At 52.4% G+C, this 25,484-nt stretch overlaps 1 protein-coding gene across 4 annotated transcripts in view; it reads right to left on the reverse strand.

Moving 5' to 3' along the window:
* Positions 1 to 2,981: 2,981 nt before the first annotated feature.
* LOC118620114 (up-regulator of cell proliferation-like) overlaps positions 2,982 to 25,484 on the reverse strand; it is a 35,863-nt gene continuing 13,360 nt past the window's right edge. Inside the window, exons 1-7 of one of the 4 annotated variants that reach the window (XR_004957370.1) lie at positions 24,283 to 24,327; positions 14,249 to 14,275; positions 13,654 to 13,724; positions 11,599 to 11,649; positions 11,350 to 11,388; positions 6,989 to 9,642; positions 2,982 to 3,141 (exon numbers count right to left, since the gene is read on the reverse strand). Coding sequence is in view for 3 of the 4 variants with exons in the window: in XM_036247153.1 (XP_036103046.1) it covers positions 7,052 to 9,642; positions 11,350 to 11,388; positions 11,599 to 11,649; positions 13,654 to 13,724; positions 14,249 to 14,275; positions 24,283 to 24,296 (2,793 nt within the window). In the remaining variant the exon portion in view is untranslated. Of the gene's footprint in view, positions 3,142 to 6,430; positions 9,643 to 11,349; positions 11,389 to 11,598; positions 11,650 to 13,653; positions 13,725 to 14,248; positions 14,276 to 24,282; positions 24,328 to 25,484 lie in introns of those variants that run through there. The other 3 variants (XM_036247153.1, XM_036247154.1, XM_036247155.1) reach the window with 3 other exon arrangements.

The raw sequence follows: 25,484 nt of genomic DNA on the forward strand, positions 1-25,484 counted from the left end.
GGCTGCGCGCTCCCCGTGACGTAACCGCGCCGTGGGGCAGAGGTCGGCGCTGGCGGCCACACCGCGGACCAGACCCAATCGAAGTGGCGCGGGGGTGGGATTTGCTCGGCCTGAGGCGGTCCGCTCGGGGGGCGGGGCCTCTCGGGGGCGGGGCCTCTCGGGGGCGGGGCCTCTCGGGGGCGGGGCCTCTCGGGGGCGGCGGGGCGGGGCCGCACCCGGGACGCTCGTTTCCGCACCTCTGCGCCGCCGCCGCTGTTTGCGTGGCGGTTCGCACCCGGGGCCTGAGGGTGCGGAGCGTGCGGTTTCGCCGGCGGAGCTCGCGGGCCGCCTGAGGACGATCGCGTGGCCCGCGCCGCCCCCCCGGGCCGCCCCGGGCGCGTTTCTTAGCGTCAAGTTAGGCCGCTCGAGCGCGTCCGAGCTGTAATGCACTTGGATTCGTGTTTTCTGACCATGGCGGTTCCAGTCTTTACGTCAAAATCCTCACGATGCATCAAACGAGGTCACAGAACTGTCCACAGAGGCCATTTTTGTAAATGAAATTCATATACTTAAGTACACACAGTCAAAACACAGACAGTAGCCCTGGCCGGAGTGGCTCCGCGATTAAAGCTTCAGCCTGTGCAGCGAAGGGCCGCAGGTTCGACTCGGGTCGAGGGCACGTGCCTGGGCCCAGGTTCGATCCCGAGCCCTGTCCTGCGCGGGCAGGAGCCACCGGATCCTGTCTCTCTCTCCTTTCCTCCTCGGATGAGGATTAACAAAAACAAAGGAAAAGAAAGTATTTCACAGTCAGCAGTTTATCTTTGGAAAGAATGATCATGTGTAACTTTTTTTTATCTGTTTTTTCTATAGTGAACATATATTTCTTTTATATTTCTAAAAACTTGGTTTTATGAACCGTTTTTTACTTCCAGTCATGTTTTCAAATAATATTCTTTTGTTGTTAATCCTCACTGAAGGATATTTTTTCTATTGGTTTTTTTGAGAGTGGATGGGAAGGGGAGAGAGAGAAACACTGATGTGAGAGACACATGTCCATTGGTTGCCTCCCGCATGTACCCCAAGGGCCTGGGATTGAACCCGTAACCCAGATAACAGCCCTTGAGTGAGAATCGAACCTGCGACCCTTCAGTGGACGACAGGCCGATGCTCTAACCACTAACCCATGCCAGCCAGGCATCAAATAACATTCTCCAAAACAAAAAAAACTCCTGGATTTATGCACAAGTGAAAAGCAAATGTGTTTTGGTTAACACTGTGATTCTCAGACCAGAGCATTACACTGTAATTGGCCTCCAATGATGACTAATGTCACAGGGAAAAGTAGCAACAATGTATGTCTTATTTCAGAACTCAACCCATTAATGGGAATAAAAACTAGGCTCCAGGGCTCTGGAGTTGGGCCCTGGTGTAATAATCTCAGTTCCATTATCTATAAAATGGGTTCATTGATAATACCACCTCCTAGAGCTGTCAGGATAAATACTTGTCATTGTTTCTGTCAGATTGAATCATGTGGAAATTGCCAACATTTTGCCCCGCCCCCCCCTTTTTTTTTACCTACATCACCCACCCTGATGCCACAGTCGTTCCCATGGGAGGGCGGACAAGACTGCTGTCTATGTGGAGGGAAATGCAGGCAAAGGTGGAGGGAGAGTGCCTAACAGCTCACGTTCTCCATGACCCTCCATGACAAAGAAAAAGTTAATAAAAGGACATTGTCTTTCATGCCCCCTTCACTAGAAATGTTTTCTTTCTATTTCTTTTAGTAGAGTTTTATTTTTAATTGATTTTTTAGAGAGAAAGGGAGAGATGGAAACGTCGATGTGAGAGAGAAACATTGATCAGCTGCCCCCTGTTCACTCCCCACTGGGGATCGAGCCTGAAACCCGGGCATGTGCCCCGACCAGAAATTGAACTGGGACCTCCATCCACTGAGCCACACCGGCCGGGCTATTTTAATTTTTTAACTGTGGCCTCCAACTGTTCTCTGCATGTTGGATAAAGGTGCAGAACAGGGATGAGATGCTCTCCAATCACAATATTTTGCAAATATAAGAACTTGCAACTATTCCTCAAGGAGCCTTTTAAATTGATACTATTTTATTTTCCATAAAGTTTGAAAATTCTATAATTTGATGTTTTATAGATCTACTTCAAAGTGGTGAGCAATATGGGACTTTGTAATTTACTGCTTCCTGGCTGTGTAATTTAGACAAGTTCATTGACCTTGCTGAGCCTCCATTTCCTCTTCTGTAAAATGGGGACAATGATGATTGTTTTGAAAATTATATAGTAGAATGTCTGACAGAGCAAGCAACTAATAAATGTTTGTGGGGGCGTGTTTTGCTTTGTCTGTTTTTAAGAAGAGAGTCTCTGATCCTTACATCCTCTTAGGGAGATGAGCCCGCTATTCCTCAAGAGAGAACTCACAGAAATGCCTCCTTAACCAGAGAGAAGTGGCTGGTTTTGCAGCAAAGGTGACCATGTCCTTGACTCTGAGTGCAGAAGGCAGTGCTGAAAAGGAGCTGCTGTGCCTGGGGTCCAGGCTCTGCTCGGGGCAGTTGGCAATACCATGATCAAACTTATTTTTCTTTATTCCTGAGATGTCTCCAAGTAATTACCAACTGGTCTAGATCTTTCATGTCTACCACCTTTTTAAAATATTGTCTTTTTTTATACTATGCCTTGTTACCAAAAGAATTTCATCTGGTTCCTTGAATGGCGGGGATGAGGGTGGGGGGTGGGGTCATGTGAGTGTTTACACTATTAAAGTAACTTAAAAGGACAATTCTAATACATCAGTATAAATTGTTGCGTTTTACATTGCCAATAGAAATTTTTAATGGGATGTTTTATTTTTCTGTAATTTTCATTGGTTAGGGTTTCGATGCACTTTGCTTGCCCCATCAATCCTGTGAAAGGCAATACTGTCCAAGTTTTGCAGGTCAGAAGATGGACGACAGAGACTCACCTGAGGTTAGAACAAGCAAATGGTAGCGAGAGTCTGGGGTTCCACCTTAGGACTGTGTGGGTGTGAGCCTTCTGAACCTTGCAGGATGGGGGATGGCCTCGGCTTCTATGGCTGAGCACAAACTGCTCAGGTCAGACTCCAGGGACTTCCTGGATAACCAGCGGCCGCATCTACGAACAAGTGACACACAAAGGGCCCACTAGGGGATCCAGTCAGAGTGCTGGGGAGATGAGGATGTATAACTGTTTTTCTCAGACACGAGCTCTTTGCTCTCCTCATGATCACCAGGAGTCAGTCACTTTCATGCTCTCAAAGCAGAGGTTGTCAACCCTGGCTGCTCATGTGAGTCCACTGGGCCCCACACCCCAAGTGCAGGACCAGGGGTTGGCACCCATGCTTTTTCAGTACTTCTGGAATGATCCAGATTGCAGCATGGTTGAGAATCAGTGCCCTGAATGCCACATTCATGCAGCAGACTCCCAGAGCCTGACCTTCAGGGTCCCCTGGGGGAAAGACATGGATGTTCCTTACGCCAGCTCCCTCAGAGGGGGCTGGACGTAGTGCACGCCTGCCAGGTGCTCTGATGTCTCTGAGCACAGGCCAGGGCTCACCTGTATCCGGGCACTGGCCAGCTGTGGACGACATTGAGAGAGGGACTCTAGGCCCCTGGACTTGCACTGTCCAGCAGGAACATGGTGTCTGTTTCCTGGAACTCACGAGAGTCTAGCCTCAGGGAGGGGTGCCTCAGCCAGGGCAGCCTGCCCTCCTGTTGGCTGCAGGGTCAGCCCAGAAAAATCCCACTCACACTGGTTCTCTTCGCAAGACATCCTCAGAACTGCTCACACTTCACTTTCATAAACCTGTGTGTTACATTACTCCTGGTAATTCGTTTTCTCCTAGTAACCAACCCACTGACCAGGAAGAATCCCAGAGGCTCCAAGCTCCACTCTGGGAAATACGCCAAACCACAACTGAGCCCGAGTTACAGCACCATCCTCCTTTCTTGTACTGGTAGCCGGAGGGGCTCTGACCCCGTGTTTCCTTCTCCACACCCCTCTCCACTGCTGAGGCACAGCACGGGGGGGGTCCAGTGGGTTACGTCCCAAGCTAGCACTATCCAGTCTATAGACGGGACCAATGACAAAGTCCCTGCCTGTGCCACACTGGGGCCTGGAGCTAAGGCCATGACGACGGGGCTTTGAGTAGATGGTGGCCAACTGCGCCTCACGCGTGCTGGCATCTGAGCCCTCGCTTCCTGATTCGTAGGCACCGTGACAGATCAGGACACAAAAATGGGCTGACACTGCCTTCCAGAGCAGGGAGCTGGCAGGGGAGGGCACAGAAGCAGACCAGAGGTCCAACAAGGACCACGATAGGAGCACTCACAGGCCACGGCCCCTCAGGTGGTGGGACAGAGGACATCCTAAGGAAGAAGTGCCTGCCAGACATGGCCAAGGACAGGTGGAAGGAGACTCAGGCACAGGACAGCATGTGGGTGCTGTGGGGTGAGAGGTGGCGTCACCACAACCAGGATCAAACACCTGGGCACTCTCTTCTGCGGTGCTGACTCAGGAGCACTTGTAAAGCCACACTCTGAACTAGTTTTGTTGACATATTAGAAACTCAGGACCATTCAGAATCATTTTTCTTACATACTGACTCAGAAACAGAGAAAGGACTTTTCTTTCTTAGGCTAACTCACATCTGAGGGGCTGGGGAGAACTGCCCTGTCAGGTTACATGGGTACAGACTTTTCTGACACCAGCCCCACTAGGTGCTGTGTTTCAGTAAAATTAAGATAACGTCAACTGCAGACACTGCTTTATGTATCATTAAGAAAAATAAATGTGTCTGGCCGGTGTGGCTCAGTGGTTGAGCATTGACCCTGCACCAAGAGGTCGTCGGTTTGATTCCTGGTCAGGGCACATGCCCAGGTTGTGGGCCAAATCCCCAGTGGGGGACATGTTCTCTTTCATCGATGTTTCCTTCTCTCTCTCCCTCTCCCTTCCTCTCTCTAAAGTCAATAAAGGGGAAAAAATAAAAATTAAAAAATAAGTGCATCTTTTTGAAAATCTATGGAAAGCTATGAACTCATTCCCCAGAAGAATAAGCACACAACTACTTGTCAGGAATTCAATGACTGAACCTTAACTTTGGACAATGGATAACCCCCCAAGTAAAGAACCCTTGGTTTGTAAGGAACCAGTAAGGGCCTGCTTCCCTGTTTCAGATTTCAGCAATAGCTAGAATCCATTTTAAAGGAAACTGGTCGATATTCAACAATTCTAAGACAGATTTCCAGTGCAGACTTGTGGCCCAGCAATACCTGGTGAAGACCACTGTGCTGGAGAAGCACCGGTAACTTCCGAGGGCCTGGGGAAGAAATCAATGGGACATCTGGTGTACTTCCAGTGAACCAACATGACATCTGTGTAACTTACTGATCCAAGAACAGATGAGCTTCTGCTGCCTGAGGATTACAGATTCTTTTTTTTTTTTTTTTTAAATCCTCTCCTGAGGACATTTTTCCATTTTTTGTTCAGATAGAGTGGGAGGGAGAGAGAGGAAGAGAGAGAGAGAGAGAAACATCGATGTGAAAGGGACACATCGAGTGGCTGCCACCCGCTCGACCAACCAGGGCCGGGGACAAACTGCAACCGAGGTACGTGCCCTTAGCGGGAATCGAACCCGGGTCTCTCGGGACCGCAGGCCGACGCTCTAACCGCTGAGCCAAACTGGCCAGGGCTACAGATTCTTTTTTAAGTTTCAGAAGAGGAAACATTTCCTGAATTGATCAGCAGATCTGGTTTCTAGAATTCCAGGACCGCCTGCTGCCTGCTGTCCGGCAGCAGAGGCTCACAGAACCGGGGGATAACGTGCAACCACAGGCCTCAGGTGTGGTGGGGCTGCAGAAAGGGGACAAGGAGCCTGCCTTCATGGAGGTCCTTCCAGGGCACAGGGCTCCCTCAGCAAGTCTGGCAAAAGGAATAAAAGACACAGAGGAGTTCCTGGTCACAACCTAGGAGCTGAGTCTTCCTGAAGCCACCACAGACAGAGGGAAGGGGGCCCCGAGGACTAAGCTGAGACTCCCAGAACCAGTGACACAGCTGGAACTGGGTTCCGAGGCTCAGCAAGGTGACCTTGGTAAAGGCCAGTAAAGGCCAAGACTTCAACTGGGGAATCAACAGGGGGTGGGCCCCAATTCTGGCTCAAATGGTGGCAGGTGTGCCAGGGTGCTAGGGAGGAGGGCTGGTCCCAGGAGCATGGCAGTGAAATGAAGGGCTGGCACCAAGGGCCGGGCAGATGAGTATGCCGCGTGGGAGTCTGGGAAGCAGAGGCACAGCGCTGAGGGCAGCAGCCCCTACCAGCTCACTGCCCACATGGGTCCACTGCTCTGGGCCCCATTCCTCACCTACAGAATGGAACAGTGATGAAGACACCCTGGAATTGCTGCACGCTTTATTTCCCAGGAACCACGCAGAATGGACCATCTCTCAGGGGTCCACCATGCACCCCTCCCTCAGAAGACTCTGGTCCTCTTGGAGGAAACAGGACATTACGGCCCAGAGAGGAATGGCCTGTCACTGTTGTAAACTCATTCGTCTCAGACTTTTATTAAAGCGTCTACACCAGCCCTGGTGACAGAGTCGGGTAACCCACTGCCCTGCCCTCAAGGTGCTCACAGTCTGGGGGAGCAGCAGACATCGAGCAGATGAGCCACAAAGCGAAAGTCCACGTTGTGGGGAGGTGTCCACAAGGTGCTGAGGGGATGGGGGTGGCAGAGCGAGCAGGGTGGGGTTGGGGAGGGTCAATAAATAGACTTGCCCACACGGCACTCACTGAACAGGCAGCATGGACCCACCAACACTGGCTCACTGGAAGGCCTGTCTGCTTCCCAGTGCCCCTTCCAGACCCCTCTCCTGTGGAGCCGTGTGCCCGGGGCCGCTACACAACCCAAAGCCTCGCTCAGCTTAACACTGCTTGGGAAACTCCCGGCCCCATCTTTTGCTTTTCTACCTTCAGCCATGGACAGGGCACCTGCCTGGTGCAGCCCCAGGTGGACGCCTCAGAGAAGCTGCCTCACAGCAGCCTCACCAGCTCAAGGAGCTGCTGGATACTCCTGTTGGGGTTGGACAGGCCATTCCTGATGTTCTCCAGTAGGCATCTCTTCAGCTCAAACACTGCTTCGCTGTACCCCAAGCTCACAGCGGCCATGGGAGGCGCCCCGTGCCACAGGCCGGGCACATGCCAGACGTGCTGCTTGTCGGGGTCGCAGAAGGCCAGGGCTGCCAGCGTCCGCAGCCCGTCACCCTGCCTGTCCACCTGCGCGGCAGCCCTGCTCCCCTCTGCAGGCTGCTCCAGCAACGGTCTCCTCTCCCACAGCTTCGGGCCCGGGAGAGGCGTGTCGTGAACGTTCTGGTACACAAACTGGTAGTTGGGCATGTGCCCCATTTTCTCCAGCCTCAGAAAGGCGTGCACAATGGCCGGTGGGACGTCCCTTGTTTCAGCTAAACTGACCACGGTGACATTGCTCAGCCCCATAATCAAAGTGGCCAGGGAGGCCTCCAGCTCAAAGCGCTCCCCAGCCATGGCCAGGGTACCTCCTATCAAACCCCCAGAGTCTATCACCAGGATGTGGTCACAGCCTAGGTCCTGGCTGAAGCTCTCAGCCACGGCAACAAGCTGCATGAAGGCCCCTGTAGGACCACGACCCCTCCCTGTGGCAAACCGAAGCCCGAACATGGTGTTGAGTAGCGTGGACTTCCCCGTGCCCGGCACGCCCAGTGCGGACAGCACCACCAGCCGTGATCGTCTCTCCAGGCGCACCTGCAGCTCCTTCAAGAGCCCGGTGATCCAGTGCAGGGGGGTGCTCCGTGTGCTCCCGTCAATCAGCTCCAGGGGTAGCCCCCTCACCAGCAGCTCCAAGGCCAAGCCTGGGAAGTGGGCAAAGCGCCTCTGGCCAGCGGGCAGTGTCCCTGCCTCCACAAGGCAGCTCTCTGCCTCGTAGAACTGCCCCATCTCCCGCAGGAAGTGCTCCACCCCCAGCGGCTCTGGCCGGAGCTCACGGAGGTCCCCAGCCCCACACTGCTTGGGTCTCAGGGTCAGAACTGTCTCTGGAGGCGGCCTCGGTCTTGGCTGGGCCACCCAGGCCAACCCCCACTCCATCCACCTCAGGAAATACTGCCTCTCGCTCAGAGAGGGGCAGCTAATGCCGGCGATAAACTCCTGCAGGCCCCTGGCAGGGTCGTGGCTGCTCTGCTGTGTGCGGAGTTCCAGCAGCCGGAGCCTCAGCTCTGCCCGGTGCTTGTCGGGAGGGTCCCCAGCCCACTGCGCCTGGCACAGCTCTTTCTCCACCCGGGCCACCTTCCTCCACAGCTCCCCCTGCAGCCTCAGTTCTTCCCTGCAGTAGGCCTCAGAGTCTTTGATGCCCCTGGTAATCCGCTCCATCCGGTCCTTCGCACGCTGACACTCCTCACAGTCCTCATCGACCTTCAGCCCCAGCTTGCGGGCTGCGTGGGCCATGTCCTCCACCGACACCCTCCTGCAGGGGGACCGGGCCACGTTCGCCACAATGGACCGGACCCTGCGCACGAAGCGCGCACCGTCCGTGCTGCTGACCTTCACCAGCACGTGCGAGTGGTCCATCCTGAGCACAGGCGTCAGCCTGTTCAGGAACCGCAGGTTCGAGTTCCGTTTCCCCCGGTAGGGGCTCAGGATGAAGTAGTACTTGGTGGCCGACCCCTTCATGGAGGACAGCAGTTTGTACTCCTTCTTACTGATGTTGTCGGTCAGGATGAACACGGCCGAGGACACTTCTGTCAAGAGCTTGAACTGCAGCCAGTGAGACCCAATGTCACCTCTGAGGTTCAGAAAGGCCACAGGCTCTGGGAAAAGGTCCAGGTCCTCCCGGCCACTGGGCAGGAACCAGGAGATCTCCACCAGCCCATCTGCGATCTCCCGAGGGCTGGTGCCCAGGCTCAGGTCCCGATGCCAGAAGCAGTCCCGCTGCCGGTGGCCCGGGCTGAGCACGGCGTTGAGCAGCTGGGACTTGGAGTTGCTGCTGACCTCCATGCGCACAAAGGCAAAGGCAGGGGCCCGGGGCAGCACCACACTGTCCTCCCGGAGGCTGCCCGCACCCCGCAGGGGCTGTGCCCACCACGTCCGCACGATGCCCCGCATGGCCCACAGCAGGAAAGTGTGGGAATGGTTCTCCGAGTCGGGCAGAACGAGTGGGAGCGCGAACTGGCAGAGAGACATTCTCAGCACGATCTCTTGCTGCAGGAAACCGTCGGAGGAAAGCAGCAGAGCACAGAGGAGGTCCAAGGGGTTCACAGGCGTGTCAGGGGTGGGCAGCTCCGAGAAGGAGTAGATGTCTGCAGAGATGTCATCAACTGTGTCCCAGTAGATGACCTCCTCCTCCATCTGGCTCTCCTTCTCCACGGGCCGGGCGTCCGAGGGCACGTCCAGCACCATGGTGGTGTTCCTGGCCTCCGCACTGAGGGCCTGCAGCTTCCTGAGGAAATTCCAGGGCAAATCTTTGGGAGCCTGAGGAGCCCAGTTCCTCATGCTGTCACTGCTGATCTGCAGGGCGTCCTGGAGGCCCAGTTTCTGGACCTGGTACGTCTCTAGTCCCAACAGCGACAGCATTTCCTGCAGTCGGCTCCTCTCCACTGTGGAGGCAAAAGAACAGGTAAGTGCTCACCACGCAAGGCAGAACCCAGGGTAGAGATAGAGAGGGAACACCGGCCTGGGGCGGGGAGCCTCCTGCAGAGAGCAGGACAGTGGACCCCAGGCCTCCTGAGACTGACACACGCAGACCACACCGCCCAGCTCCAAACAGGCAGATGCGGGAGGACAGAGGGCAGGACACCAGGGCACGTCTGCTGTCCCTCGAAACCCACGGCCTCAGCAGCTCCGCCACAATTACTGGCTACAGTGCAGAGCTGTGTGCCCAGACACGGGCAGCGTCCTCCCGACACCCACCGCCCTGCAAACCCTGTGCTTCTGCCCACAGCGGTTCCCTCACACTGTCCCCAGGAGCTTCCCACAGGTGACACCGTCACAGCATTGCTCCGATTTTCTCATTCATGTTCTTTTCTCTTTACAGAATAACTGGAGAATTTTTAGAGGAAACTAGTTCAGACTAGGTGCTGCAAATCACAGCTAAATATTTCGTAAGTCTGAGATGAGTGATATGGGTTTACATTTTCATTGTACTCAAGTGTTTGCTGGAAAGCGTGACCCTGCACTCACTCACCCAGGCATTCATGCCGCCCATCACAACGTGGACGGGACTCTGACGCTGGATGCCCACAACAGCCACATCCCCACCGCAGGTCTTGTCCATCTCCCTGCCTTGGCCTCTGACCAATGTTCATGCTACATATAATTAGTATACTTTAAATGCTAAATAAGTCAACAAAATAATTAAAGTCCTGCTCTCCAGGGTTCTCCATTCCTTCCTCAGAAGAGGGAGCACCACCCGGAGGTGGACACGTGCTGGTGGGAGTCACGTGGGCCCGTCTCACTCCCCGCCAGGCCCACCGGCTGCTCACTGTCCGCACAGGCACTGAGCAGGTCCTCAGGCTGTGTGGCTGCAGTTGGCCAGGGTGGGTGAACTTGTTGCAGGGACAGAAGGATTGTGGGGAGAGACACACTAAAGAAGAAACTCTTCATAAGTGTTATTCAGGTTTTTGAGTTTTGCCAGAATGAAGCCAGGGACCTTGTTTTTCTTATCAGACATGGAACAACTGACTTTACTTGTTACATAGTTAAGTGCAGTAGGGAAAAACCTGTACTCATGCCCAGTGCATAACCCTCCGCAGATCTGCAAATGCACCCACTGAACCACATGACTGACTCACAGACCTGGCCGTGCACTACAGTCCCTTTGAGCACTTGTCAAAAACAACTTCCCGCCCTGGCTGGTTCAGCTCAGTGGTTAGAGCGTCGGCCTGTGGACCAATGAGTCTCGGGTTCGATTGTGGTCAAGCGCATGTACCTGGCTGGCGATTCATCCCCAGCCCTGGTTGGGGTCATGCGGGAGGCAGCCAATCGCTGTGTCCCTTTCACATTGATGTTTCTCTCTTTCTCTTCCTCTCTCTCCCTCCCACTCTACGTCAACAAAAATGGAAAAATGTCCTCAGGTGAAGATAAAAAAAAATTCAAAGATGCCAACTCACTACATTACTCTATACAGTAATAGCTCCCAGGGGTTTGGCTTTCTAGCAACACTATTAATATTTAAGCTGACATGAAGAGTTAACGGGCCAGAGGTGATTCCGACGCAGCCAGTGTGGGAACACCAGCACTGGAGCCGTCTTTCTCCAGCAGGACAGGAAGCAAGCAGACAGAAGAAGCGAGAGAGGAACACACACCTGTTGGAAAGTCACTGTCCTGAGCCTCATTCGTACCATCTACAAAAACAAAGGACAAGGCATGTCAATCAAAGCAGGTGCCTGGGACTCACCCAGTTACTTTAACCTGAACTCAGAAGCCACCCTGTTTATTACGAAGACAGCAAGTTCTCCCCATTGTTCAAAGTCTGGAAGCCCAGGAAGTTCTCACTTCGCCCACTCCCTCTCACTTTCCCCAGCCCTACCCATCTCCAAACCCTGGGTGTCTACCTCCATACTGCAGCTCGCAGTCATCTCCTTCCATTTCTCTCCATTCCAGGTCTGGAAGGAAAACAACATGCACACTTAGTTTCATCAGCAAGTTGGAACTACCCCATGTCCCAGCAATTCCATGACTGGGTATACGCCTCCAAAAATGGAAAACAAGGTCTCAAAGAGATGTCTGCACCCGTGTTCATAACTCCATTATTGACAATACTAAAACACAGAAGCAGCCTGAGTATCCATCAACGGATACATGGATGAACAAAAGGTGGTCTGTGCATGTAGTGGCTGTCATTCCACCTTTGAAAGGAAGGAGGTCCTGCAAAACGCTGCAGCATGAGCCTCACGCTGCATGAAACACGCCCTCAGACAGACAGACACTGTGAGAGTCCACTCACAGGAGGTACTTGCAATAGTCAAATCATAAAGACAAAGTACAATGGTGCCAGGGGCTGGGGGGAGGCAGAACAGGGAGTTACGGTTTAATAGGTATTGCCCTGGCCAGTTTGGCTCAGCGGTTAGAGCACTGGCCTACGGTCCAGAGAGACCTGGGTTCGGTTCCTGCAAAGAGCACATACCTCGGTTGCAGTTTGTCCCCAGCCCTGGTTGGGTCATGAGAGTGGCAGCCACTTGATGTGTCCCTTTCACATCGATGTTTCTTTCTCTCTCTCTCTCTCTCTCTCCCTCCCACTCTATCTGAACAAAAAAACGAAAAAATGTCTTCGGGTGAGGATAAAAGAAAAAAAAAAAAGGTATAGAATTTCTTATTGGGTTACGGGATGGATGGTGCTGAAGGGCGCGCCGCAGTGTGAATGTATTTAATGCCACAGAACTGCACACTTAGAAATGGTTAAAATATCGGTTGCAGTTTGTCCCCGGCCCTGGTCGGTTGTGCGGGTGGCAGCCACTCGATGTGTTCCTTTCACATCGATGTTTCTCTCTCTCTCTCTCTGTTCCTCTCTCTCCCTCCCACTCCACCTGAACAAAAAATAAAAAAAAATAAAAAATAAAAAAAAATAAAAAAAAGAAATGGTTAAAATAGTAAATACTATTTTATGTGCATTTTAACAAAAAAAGGAAAACTCTTTGGAGAAGAAACCCATCTTATAGGAAATGATTCTGTGGGATTCAGGACAGTCCCAGAGCCGTGCAACCCCCACTTCTTGTCTACTTCGTTACAAACGTTTGCACCAGCGAAAGTTACCCTCTGTGCCCCTTCAGCGATTTCCCACCTGTCTCTCCTCCCAGCCCCAGTGCCAACCTGCACCCTGTTTTCCCACCAGCAGCGCACGAGGGTCCCAATGTCTCCACATCCTGGCCAACACTTACTCTTTTCTGTTTGTTTGCTTTTTACAGTAGCCACTCTACTGGGTGTCAGGTGGTATCTCATTGAATAAATATTTGTTTGAATAAAATAAAACAAAAAGCGATTAACCCAAACTTATCTGCATATCTTGCGGGATTACTTTTGCATAACCATATTAATATCCAATAGAACACATTCATTTGGAGAAGCACAAAATTAATTAGAAATACATCCAAAACGAGTTACTCAGAGACACTAAGATGTCTGGAGTGTGGCCACACCCTACAGCTGAAGTCACGAGGGGCAGCTACCGTACCACCCTGCAAATCTCCAGAGAAAGAAAAACCACCACATGGGACCATAACCAGAAAGACCACAGCTCCAGTCTGCCCGGGACAGTTACTCTTTATAGCTGCGGAGCAAACAAAACACACCTTTCCCTGTCAGAAGTGCCCAGGTCAGATAACTAGTCAGTCATGCTCAGTGTGTCTCGGGGTGGCAGTTATGACATGCTCAAACTGTGCCAGAGAACAAAGCGTTCATCACCTTTAAAACTGAATCCTAGTTTGAACATATAAGGGGAGTTTAAAAGACCCCTAGATGGAATATCCTTGTGAACGGGAAAACAAAGTCTTAGGTGCATTCACTCTTGAGGCCCACGGTCCCCAGGTGAGGGAGGGGCTGAATCCAGAGCCCCGAGGGGACAGAAGGACCACGTCTGCTGTGGAGCGGCCCACGGCCAAGGCTGACCTTACCTGCAATGGCCACAGCTGCTTGTCTCTCAGAGGCCTTTATTTCTGGGGCCACTTCTCCCAACTCTGACTGTCTGAAACAATTTCAGAAGAACATTAAAATTATAATACAGTCGTCCCTCATTGATCACAGTTCATCAGTTCCAGACTCTACCACGATAAATGGATTTCCGCAAAGTCGGATTCTTTACTGATGTACAGCCGTCCCTCACCCCTTTGCGCTTCGATGGTCGCGGCTTCGCTCGGTCGTGTTCGTACGGCACTTGAGAAAACCGCCGTAGGCGAAGCCGCGACTGTCGAGCGCGAAGGGGCGAGGGACGGCTGCAATGAAGTATCACTTACCCCTTTCAAATTGGCTGCATGTCAAAATCTCTTGGGGAGCGTTTAAAACCTATAAGTCCTGATAGCACCCCAGATTCTTGAAACAAGAATCTCAGAGGTTCTGAGTCTGGGCCTGGGTGTCATCACTCCTGAAATGGCCTCCGGTGTGCCCGACGCGCAGCCACACTGAGGCGACACGGTCTAAACAGCAGCACTCTCGGGAGCCACACACCAGAGCGTCACCCCGCCACTTGGAAAGACATAAAAATATACGTACCCTCTGACCAGTAACTCCACTTCCACCCTGAGGAAATAATTAAGATTTAGTTACAAAGATGTTGGTGCCACTTTTATATATCCCAACAAAAAACTGCACCTCCACCATCGAAGTCCAAGAACAGGGAATCCCAGCACAGTCTCACCCTGCTACCGTTACAAGACATTCTGCAGACAGACTCGCGGGATGAGAGTCTGTGCGGCGATGTCCGCAGAGAGGCCAGGTCAGAGCGCACACCGTGCTGGCAATTCATCTGCAGCCGGACCCGGGGGACCAGAGCGTGTCCACCGGAAGTGGACAGTGTGGGCAGGGAGGGGCGGGCCTGAGTTGTGCCGCGCAGTCCACTTCAGAACCAACTATTTTAGGCACGTCAGAGGAACGAGAACGTGCTGACCTTGTCAGGAGCCAGGCTCACGGGTGAAGAAACGACACACCGATAAGGAGTGGAGGGAGTCAGACAAAGCACTCCGTGCGAACACATGACCCCTGCTTGCGGTGTACACGTGTGTGCATACATGCATAAATTTCCTAGCTCTGTCCTCTCAAAGGGCACAGTAGCAATGAGCACACCAAACACCCTTTAACATCCCTCTTCAGGAAGACAACAGGGCTCCACGGAAAAGTGGCCGATGCCAGGCCTGGGGCAGGGACAGCAGCAGATGAGCCAAAGTGTCTGATTTCAGAACACAAAGTGCTAAGGAACATGTTGGGGCATGTCACAGCACACAGCAGCCAGCTTGGGGGTTCCCACAGTCACGTCTGGGACAATTTCAGCCTGAACAACATTAAATACAGTCATTAATTAAAAGCCGTCAAAAGCTAGAATTCGTGAATGCACACAGACAGTACCACGTGAGCCACGGGGAGAGGGGCTCCTGCGTGACAGGGTACTGCTGGGGGGCTTCTGGGGGGCTTCTGCATGACAGGGTACTGCTCGGGGGCTGCTGGGGGGCTGCTCGGGGGCTTCTGCATGACAGGGTACTGCTCGGGGGCTTCTGCATGACAGGGTACTGCTCGGAGGCTGCTGGGGGGCTGCTGGGGGGCTCCTGCATGACAGGGTACTGCTTGGAGGCTGCTGGGGGGCTGCAGCAGAAGGGCACCGTGTGCAACTGTCACAATCAAGAGAAGCAACAGACACCAGGTCCCGGACGGAAATCCTGTGAGGACAAGGACCCTGTTCAGCCGTATAATGTCTCCTCACAGACTGCTCACCAGGTGCCAGCGACAAAAACACAGTCCTCACACTTCACCGGGTGGGCAAAGCCAGTGACAGTGGGGATAGATGGCCACTGTAGGCCCCACTGTGAGCCCCTGAGAAAGGACCCAACACCACCTGTGCAGGACTGGCTGAGAATGAAACTTCATGCAAGGTGGGGAGAAGCTATATTTTCCCAAAGTATGAACGTCATAACAGACAGACCGAAAACTGAGGAGCTGCTCCAGATTAAGGGCACTGAAGACAGGAAAATGAAATGTAATGCCTCACCCTAGACTGGTCTCCACATAAAAGAAGAAACTTCAGGGTCTACTGACCAAACTGAAAGAGGGGTGTTGTCAATGTTAACTTCACTGACATCGACAACTGGTGTGTGGTTACGTAAGAACATCTCTATTCTTAGGAAACAGACACTGAAGCATTTAGAGATAAAGGATGATGAAGTACGCAACTTCCTCTCCAAGGCTTAAGAACAAATGACATGCATGTGTATTTATGTGTGTATGTGTACATACATGTGTATTTGTGTGTGTGTGTGTGTACATACACATACATACACAGAGAGACAGCAAGAGAGAGAATGACAAGTGAGAATGCTAAATGAGCTAAAATGTCAGGAATTGGACGCTCTGAATAAGGGAAATTTTTATTTTTGTAATTTATCTCTGAGCAGAAATGATTTCTAAACAAACATTTTGAAAAGTTAATATTAGTTATTTCTGGGTAGTGCATCAGTTTAGTCTGTCTTATTTGAAGTCTTTTAAATAGAAGAAGCATATACTTATTTAATAAAATTAAAAGGCCTGGGAAAGCAATGCTGTGAGTGGGGGGGGGGGGTCAGGGCCAGAACACGATATGTGGGTGCCGCCAGGAGACCCAGTGACCTGGGGCCCTTCCGGCCAATGTCCACTTTAGTCTATGGCAAGCGCCCTGGGAGACACACAATCTAGCTACGCTGAATTCATCAGGAAAACAAATCCACCCTCCACAGGAGATCTCAGGCCTGCCTGCCACCCAGCCCGTGCGGCCCCCTGCCCGCTCTGGGGGTGCCAGCAGCTGCAGCCACCTCACAGCACAGGGAGCTCAGCAACGGACTCCATCTGAACCGCTGCTGATAGGCACGGGAGTTTTCTCTTCCCTTCTGCAGAGAACATGCATTGCTTTTGTAATAAGGGGAAAAACAATCTTAACAAAAGGAAACAACAGTACGGGTTAAAAATAGTTCCCCAGAGGGAAAGAAGCTGGCCTGGAGGACCCAGGCCCACAGGCAACAGAAGACAAGTATTTACATCCCAGGGCAGGTAGCTCCCAGGGCTGAGCTCAACTTCAACCCTTTTTTTCCTGCACAAGAAAGCAGGGAGCAAGAGTGACATTATCACAGGGATAACCTTCAGTCTGTGTTAATCTATAAAATGTGCATAACCTTCTGGCCATGGCCAGGTGGTTCAGTTGGCTGGAGCTTTGTCCCATACATGCAAGAGTTGTGGGTTAGATTCCTGGTCAGGACATATGCCTAGGTTGTGATTTTGAACCCCCGTGGGGGTGCATACGGGGGGGGGGGGCAGCTGATCGATGATGTTTCTCTCTCTCTCTCTCCCTTCCTCTCTCTAAACATATCCTCGACTAAGGATTACAATTATATACACATAAAATCCTCATCAACATACTTCACATCTGACTGAGTCCTTGTGCTGTAACCTGGGGAGGCCTTGCCTTGCAGGAGAAAACAGCAGCAAAATCTCACCTGTGTCCAAAGCTTTCGGCTGACAGCTCCTTTCAATACTTCTCCTATCTGACTGTGTCCCCTCCAAACCCCTTGCTGAAACCACAGCACACTCTGTGACTTTCTGGAGGAAAGGAGTCATTAGGATCAAATGCAGTCATGAGGATGGGGCCCCAATGTGAAGGGACTGGCGTTCTGTGCGAGTAGGAGACACCTGGAGGTTTGCTGTCTGTCTGTAGGCTCACAAAAAGCCACAGCATGAAATTAGGCAGGAATGAGGCCCCAGGAGAAACCAAGTATCTGACCTGCACTATGATCTGGGACTTCCGTCTCCAAAACTGCAAGAAATAAATTTGTGTTAAGTCTCCCAGGCCTGGTATTTGGTTGGTCACAGCAGCCTGCTCTCACTGCCCAACACTCCAAACCATCCCACAAGCAGAAATGAGGCTCACGCAGGCGGCCAGGCCAGAGCATGAGTCTTCTGGTCCCCTTCAGGCTCAGGCAGGTTTTAGGTAACTACAGTACAGCTCGGAAGGATAAAGATCATATGAACAAGCCCATCTGCCAACTCAAGCTCCAGCCACTTCCAAGCACACAGCCCTGAGCTGTGCGGAGCCGCCTCGGGCCCACCACCGGCCCACCAGACCAAGACAAGACCAACAACACTTCCAATGGCCTCAGACACAGGCAAGGGGCTTTAGCAAAGCAGTGTTTGAAAATTAACATCATCAATATCTTTTTCTGTTTCCAAACACGATAAATATAAAATATAGAACAGCACAAAGAAAGGCCTTTGCTCTTTTGAAAAATACTCAATATATTAACCAATTCTCTTTTTCCTTTTACTGTAGTCATGTTGCTGCAGATTATTCTATTAACTGATGACATTCAGGCCCACATTCTATGTGCCCATTTTACTTCCTTATTGGGGCTACTTAGGGTTCAGTCTCCTGGGCCTCTCAAGACCCCAGGGCATGAGCTACAGTAGAGCCCAGCTCAAGCAGTGCCTGGGGGCCGCTCTGTGCTGCCCAAGCCCAGGGCCTCTGTGCACGGCACCACCGCTCCCCTTGCAGGCTGGTGCACCTCCCCACAGACTTCTCTCCAGAGCGAGGGTGATTGTGTCTAGCAATTCCTTCTAAGTCAGAAGGTGAACATCCTGGTTTGCATACAGGCCTTCCTTCTAGTCTGCAGGTGGAATCAAGATCCTAACAACCACTGGTTATCTGCCTCACTGGCTGTCTCTCCTAAGAATGACCTGAGGAGCTTTGGTACTTACACCTGCATGTTCCGACTCAGGGAACCCCCACCTCTGAAAATGGAGACACCACTACCATCAGAGCTGGGCCCAGTTTGAACAGTGTTCCTCGGTGCCCCAAACAGTGTCCAGACCTCGAGAACTGGGCTCATTCCTAGCAACACATTTGGCTCCTTCCCTGATGGGGCCAGTATGACCAGCAGGCACAGAAAACCATCAGCGCAGAGGAATATCAGTAAACATACGGCACTGCTCATTGCAGTGTGGTCAGCTATACATGGTTAATTGCTTAGGATAATAAGGATTCTGACTCCATTTCTGCTGTTTGATGTTGACAGTTCCGACTTCCCTCTCCGGATCCACATCTGGGCCCCGAAACACAACAAAACCACTTACTCTGCCCACAAAGCATCACTAAATTAGTATAAACCTCTTAAACCCCATTGGTATATGTTATGGGTTGAACTATGATGCACCCCCACAAAACATGTTCAAGTCCTGTGAATGAGACCTTATTTGGAAATAGGGTCTTTGCAAATTTAATTGGTTAAGTTAAGATGAGGTCAAATTGGACCCAGGTGGCCCCTGATGCAATGGCTGGCATCCCTGCAAGAAGACACACTGGACACACTGGAAGAAGGACCAAGACAGTGGAAGCCAGACTGCAGAGATGCACCTACACTCGCAGGGACACCAGGGCCAACTGCAGCTCAGCGACAGGCACGGCAGAGACTCCCTCAGAGCTGCCAGAAGAAACCGCCTGCTGACACCTTTGCTTTGGACTCCTGGCATCCAGAACTGAGAGGGCACAGACCTGCTGGCTCTGAACTCCCAGTGTGTGGTGTGTTCCCGCCCCGGCAAAGCAGTGCAGTGCACACGGCTTACCCAGGGCTACCTCATCTTAACTAATCACATCTGCAAAGAGTCTACTTCCAACAAAAAGGTCACATTCACAGGTACTAGGGGTTAGGACTTCAACATGTTTGGGGGGGCACAGTTCAACCCACAACAACATCCAAAACTAGGAGTCATCCACCTCTGCCAAGTGACCACACATTTTCAAGTTTAACAGTCGTCATGCAGCCCTGGCAGTGTAGGGAAGTGCTTAGATCATCGGCCCGCACACCAAGGGGTCCAGGTTCGATTCCCAGTCAAGGGCACGTTGCTGAGTTGCAGGTTCAATCCCCAGCCCTGGTTGGGGCAGGTCTGGGAGGCAACCAATTGATGTGAGTCTCTTACATTGATTTCTCCCCCTGCCCCCACCCCTCAATCCTCTCTAAAAATCAATAGAAAAAATATCCTCAGGTGAGGATTAACAAAAAATAAAATAAATGTCATCATGCAGAAGTGGGACTGAAAAAACGCACGTGAAAAAGTTCCACCGACTGGCATGTGGGGAAAAGCAGATGCCAGAGCTCAGAGCACAGGACAGACCGGCACTGCGTGGCCACACACTCAGTCGCCCAAGCATGCCACCGTGTGCAGAGGGCACGACCAAGGGCCCCTGCGTCCTCTCGTCAAGGGGGCGGCCTGAGAAAGGGCACCCTCCCATCAGACAACAGTCCTGGCTGCTGACAGTGCCCTCCAGCAGGGCCCTGGGCCACAACATTGCAACACCCCAACGTAACGGTGTCTCGAGGAGAGAACCACGTGCTGAGCACCGTCTTCGTCCCGAGTTCATGCTCTGCAGGTTCACCAGACACCAGGAAACGCTCAAAAGTGCAGCCTTAATTCTCCAGGAACTTACACTAGAACTGGGTTGGAAAGAGATTATAATCACTCATTACACAAACTCTACAGAACGCACAAATGTGAGCAATAAAACCAGGCACCGTCCCAGCCCTGCATACCACATCAGGTTAATAGAGGATGCAGAGAGACTTACAGAAATGAAGCAATTTTACAGAAGGCAGTGTTCTCTAAGGTTTATCCATACACTCATCTGCTGCATGAGCCTTAGGTCTGGGAAGCATTGGTGAAAGACACAAACATCCCTACTCTTAGCTTACATCCAATGAGGTGGGGAAGACTAACAATAAACAAGCATTAAAAGTTAGGCAGAGGCCCTGGCCGGTTTGGCTCAGCGGTTAGAGCGTCGGCCTGCGGTCCGGAGAGACCCAGGTTTGGTTCCCGCTAAGGGCACGTACCTCGGTTGCAGTTTGTCCCCGGCCCTGGCTGGTCGTGCGGGTGGCAGCCACTCGATGTGTCCCTTCACATCGATGTTTCTCTCTCTCTCTCTTCCTCTCTCTCCCTCCCACTCTATCTGAACAAAAAATGGAAAAATGTCCTCGGGTGAGGATAAAAAAAAAAAAAGTTAGGTAGAGGACACACTGGAAGGTGTTAGGTCTGGTGAATGGGATGGACAGACGGCTGTAGCTCCAGGGTGCTCAGGCTGGACCTCCTGAAGCAGGGCACACGCAGTACAGGCAGGAGGTGGCGACATCAGTCATGCAGCTCTTCAGGGAGAGTGGCCAGGCAGAGGCACAGGCCAGGTGGCAAGGAAGGCCCCATGTAGGCCAGTACAGAGTAAGCAGGAGGGAGACAGTAGGGAGGTCAGATGAGCTGGAGCTCCCAGGCCATCATAAAAGACTGGCTTTGGTTCTGGAGGATACTCGGAATAAAGGCGACACACCTGTCTTATATTGACAACAGATGAGAGAGGAAGATCAGACTGGGTGGCAGTCCCTGAGAGGACGACTCAGAGTCAGGCTTTCGAGAGTCTCTGTGAAGGATTTCAACAGACTGGCCAGAGCATGTGCAAAAGACAGTCAGGAAACCTCCCAGTGTTCAGGCTCAACAGGCTGCCGCTGTCTCAAGCAGGTTTTTTTTTTGTTTTTTTTTTTTCAGATAGAGTGGTAGGGAGAGAGAGAGAGAAACATCGATGTGAAAGAGACACATCGAGTGGCTGCCTCCTGCACGACCCGGCCAGGGACAAATTGCAACCGAGGTACGTGCCCTTAGCGGGAACCGAACCCAGATCTCTCTGGACCGCAGGCTGACGCTCCAACCTCTGAGCCAAACCAGCCAGGGCATCAGGTAGGAAGGGACTGGGTGAACAGGGCTGGAGGGAATCACGAACAGGCTGGAGCAGGGTGCCAGCCTGGGACACGATGGACCCCACAAAGGTGCTGCGCAGACACAGGGTTGGAAGGGGCTTGCTGGGCCCAGGGAAGTCAGCCCTCCACCCTGCATGGAACAGACCTCCATCCCTAAAGACAGACACGTCACCCACAACAAAGGCAGGATCATGCTGATGTACCCATGATAACAGAAAATAATTACAGCGCTGAGGGACCTACCTGGAAAACCAGAGATCAACTGGAAAACGACTGCAAACTGTAAGAACAGTGGCCTGGGGACACCCAGGTACCTTCCTGGATACAAACAGAACTTTAAAAATATGATGGGAAACTCCCATTTAGAAATTTAGATATATGTGTCATCAATGTGCAACGTCCGTATGAAAAGACTCTCTAAATACTAAAGAATACAAGACTTGAACAAGTGAGAAGGCCAGCTGTTTGAGGAAAAGAAGGCTTCATATAATTTTTAAAGTCCATTCTCCCTAAACTAGCCTACCAGTGAATTTAGGGTCAAAAACCAGATGAGCTGATTCTGTGGAGAAAGATTTCTATGATAATTATCAGAAAATTCAAAAAAATAAACTGATGGAGGACAGCACCTGCCGAGAGGGAACCAGCACACAGCGAGTGCTGGTCAGTGCACAGAGCCCAGAACAGGCCCAACACAGCCGAGTGCCTGGTAATTATTCAATTACGACAGCCTGGGAAAATAAAGGTACTCCCGAATACTCCTGTCACCAAAATGAATACCAAATGGATCAAAGATTCAAATTAGAACATGAAGCAAAATAGGGACTAAAAGAAAATATTAAAAACTTGAAAAAAACCTCAGAGTAAAGTCAAAAGGCAAATGACAGATGGGCGGAAAGACTCGTTTCCTCAATGTGCAAACATCTATAAACCCATGAGAACAAAGCAAGGACACAGGACCCCACTGTGCCTCCCCCTGGGGACACAGTCTCAGCAAAGAACAGGGTCATTTAATTCCCTTCTATACCTTTTGAAACATGTACCAGATGTATATATGACTTCTTTTTAAAAATAAGGAACTAGCAATCTTATAAAAAGCTACAATGTAGAGAATCTACAACAGAACCACTACACCTGAACTCCAACAAGAAAGGCCTTGCAAACAGGCAGGAGCATCTCGGAAGGCACAATCTCAGACTGGAACCCTTCTTTAAAGGAAAAAGCCACTTCTAAGTTATTTCATTTTCAGCCATCTTTTGTAAAAACATAACCGAAGGGACAAGCGCTCTGCTGATCCGCCTCTTACTCCAACAAACAGCGAGAACACATCCTTACTTCAGCTTCAGGCAGAACGTGCTGGAGAGAAGCCAAAATACAGAACCTGCCATTTCTTTTTGTGCTTCAATAATCGACTATAAACCAACCATTCCTTAATGGGGTCGTTTTATATCCAATTTTAACTTAAACTGATTAGCTGGGCCTTAGTTTCCTGGGCGGACTCCAGTAGGCCAAGTGTCTGCTGGTCATCTGACCAAAACGGGCCAGAGAATCTCATCAGGCCAGGTGTCCCCACTAGACTCTGACCCCCAGCAAAGCCTGCAGAACAGACGCGCTGGGGGTGTGGGCTGTCCCCAAATCTGTACATAGCATAAGTTCAGTTTTCTCTATAAAATGGCCTAAAGTGTACTAAAAGTTCCGTGACCTCCGCTTTGCAGTGGATACGCCTCAGAAAAGTACAGGTTCGTACCAATTTCAGACTCCTGGATCAAGTCTACACGAATGCCACCTTGCCCAGGGGCGCAGCTGAGGGCCTACAGCCCCACCGAAGGCGCGCCAGCCCAGCAGGGCCCTTCGACCCACATCTACACGTGGGCTTGGACGCCACTTCGCAAGGCTCCGGCTCCACCACGCAGGCTCAGCTACCTGCTGCCTCGCCCTTCCGCTGGATGCAGCGGGACCTTGACCCGCTGGGTGAATCAGCCGGGCCTTCTGAGGGCCCTTGTTTATTCTGTTTATGAGCTCAAAGTACTGGGTACTCCGACCACTGCGCCCCAAGCCTAGAGCGAGCGGGTGGACGGAAAAGGCCGTGACAGCCGGACTCCGCGCGGCTCACCACGGGACCCGGCCTCGCCATCTCCACCCGCACCTGCCAGGGCCCCGATGAGGTGGCAAGACCACAGCTTGAATCCCGTCCCACCCACGAGGTCTAGGGCCGCCGGAGGTGGGCAGCAGGCAGGCGGCGAACCCTGCCCACGGCGGCCGTGACCTTGAGTCCGATCCCCTCGCCGAAGTCAGGAGTTGGACTGTCATCCCGGCTTTCGGGGCTGAATCACCCAAACAGAAAGTAATCACCGGGAGCTGAGGTTTCATTTTGAAAGTCGGCTTTTTAAAAAACTGTGAACTCTGTGTGTCACCATGTCCTAGAAAAAAGAACATTTTAACACCGAGACCGCAGCGGGAGCGGAGGGCGGAGCGGGGCAGCCGCCCCGCAGGCCCGCGGCCGCACCGGGACCCGGAGGCCGGCGCGCGGGTCTCCCCGCCCTCGCTCCCGCCGCTGGGGCGTCCGGGCCGCTTCCCCGCGGCCGGCGGGCGGACCAACGGACACGACGGCCCCGGGGCGCGCTCCCCTCCCCCCGCCCGGCCCCGGCCGCGGCCGCCCAAGCCCAAGGTCGGCCGGAGGGGCCGCGGGCCCGGCGGGGGAGGGCGGCGGAGGGGAGGCCGCACCCCGCCTCGCCCCCCGCCCCCGCCCCGCCGCGGCCCCGCCGCCGGGCCCAGCGCCGCACTCACCCGGGCGACGCCATGAGCGCGGCGAGGTCTCCGCTCTGCCGCCGCCTCCGCTTCCTCCGCGCAGCGCGACTCGGGGAGGGGCCTCGCGCCGGCCACCGGCTGCCCGCCGGGCGCTCCAGGCGGCGGGGCTCTGGGAGGGGCGGGGGGCAGGGGCCCGGGAGCCGGCGGGGGGGGGCAGGGGGGGCGCGGGGCGGGGGCACCCAGAGCACGGGGGGCGCGGGGCGGGGGCGCGGGAGCGGGGGGGGGGGGGGGGCGTCCAAATCCCAGAGGAGAAGTTCTGGGGAGTGGGCAACCACTGGGGGGAGGGAGTTGGATAATCTTTTAAAAGAAATGTTGTTGGATTTAAGATGTTTCTAAGTGGTAAATAACATCAGTTCACTGACATTGAATATTCTCCCTCAACAGGAGTTTTGATGGGTATGTGGCATTTCAGTGCGCGGACCACCGTCGTGTGGTTAACCAGTCCTGGTGCTGGACACACACCGCTGCTATTCTGCACTACTGTGAACCGAGGGGACAATAACTACCCTGTAGCCAAAACTTCCCCTACATATCATGATCATCTCCTTCAGTCACGTTCCTAGGAGTTGAATCTCTAGGTCAGATGATATCAGTATTTTAAGTCTTTTCACATACACATATCTCTATACATACACGCACCTCCAAATACAAAAATACGGAACGTCTGTACCTATGTATACAAATAACACACACTCACAAATATACATACTACACACACACATTGCTCCCCCAGCAAAGTCACCAACACTGATGACAGTGCCAGTTTCCCTTTTAAAACCCTCTATAGAGTTTACATTTTTATTCTGCAAAATGGCAGACTAGGAAGCTCCAAGCTCTCATTTCTCCAAGAAAACAATCGGAAGCTATCTGAACTAAGTTTGTAGAGGCTTTGAACATCTGTCCAAGTGTCAGCAGTGAAGCAAACACTCGAGCGAGAAAAGGCCATCTTAAAGTGGCAGGAAAGTTTGTGGCATTTTTCACTTGCTATTGCCCCACCCCTTCCCCAGTGTGGTAGTTAGTCTAGAGCAGGTTGTTTCCTGTCTGCTCTGCTCCCTCTACTTCAAGGCGATGGGGATGTGGGGACTGAAAAACAAACGGGATGGGGAACCGACATATGGAAGCGCTGACCAGGCAAGTTCTCATCGGAAGAGCTTGACCATTTGCGGTAAGGGCCATCAACA

The sequence above is a fragment of the Molossus molossus genome, unplaced genomic scaffold, assembly GCF_014108415.1.
Source record: "Molossus molossus isolate mMolMol1 unplaced genomic scaffold, mMolMol1.p scaffold_m16_p_7, whole genome shotgun sequence".
NCBI lineage: Eukaryota > Metazoa > Chordata > Mammalia > Chiroptera > Molossidae > Molossus > Molossus molossus.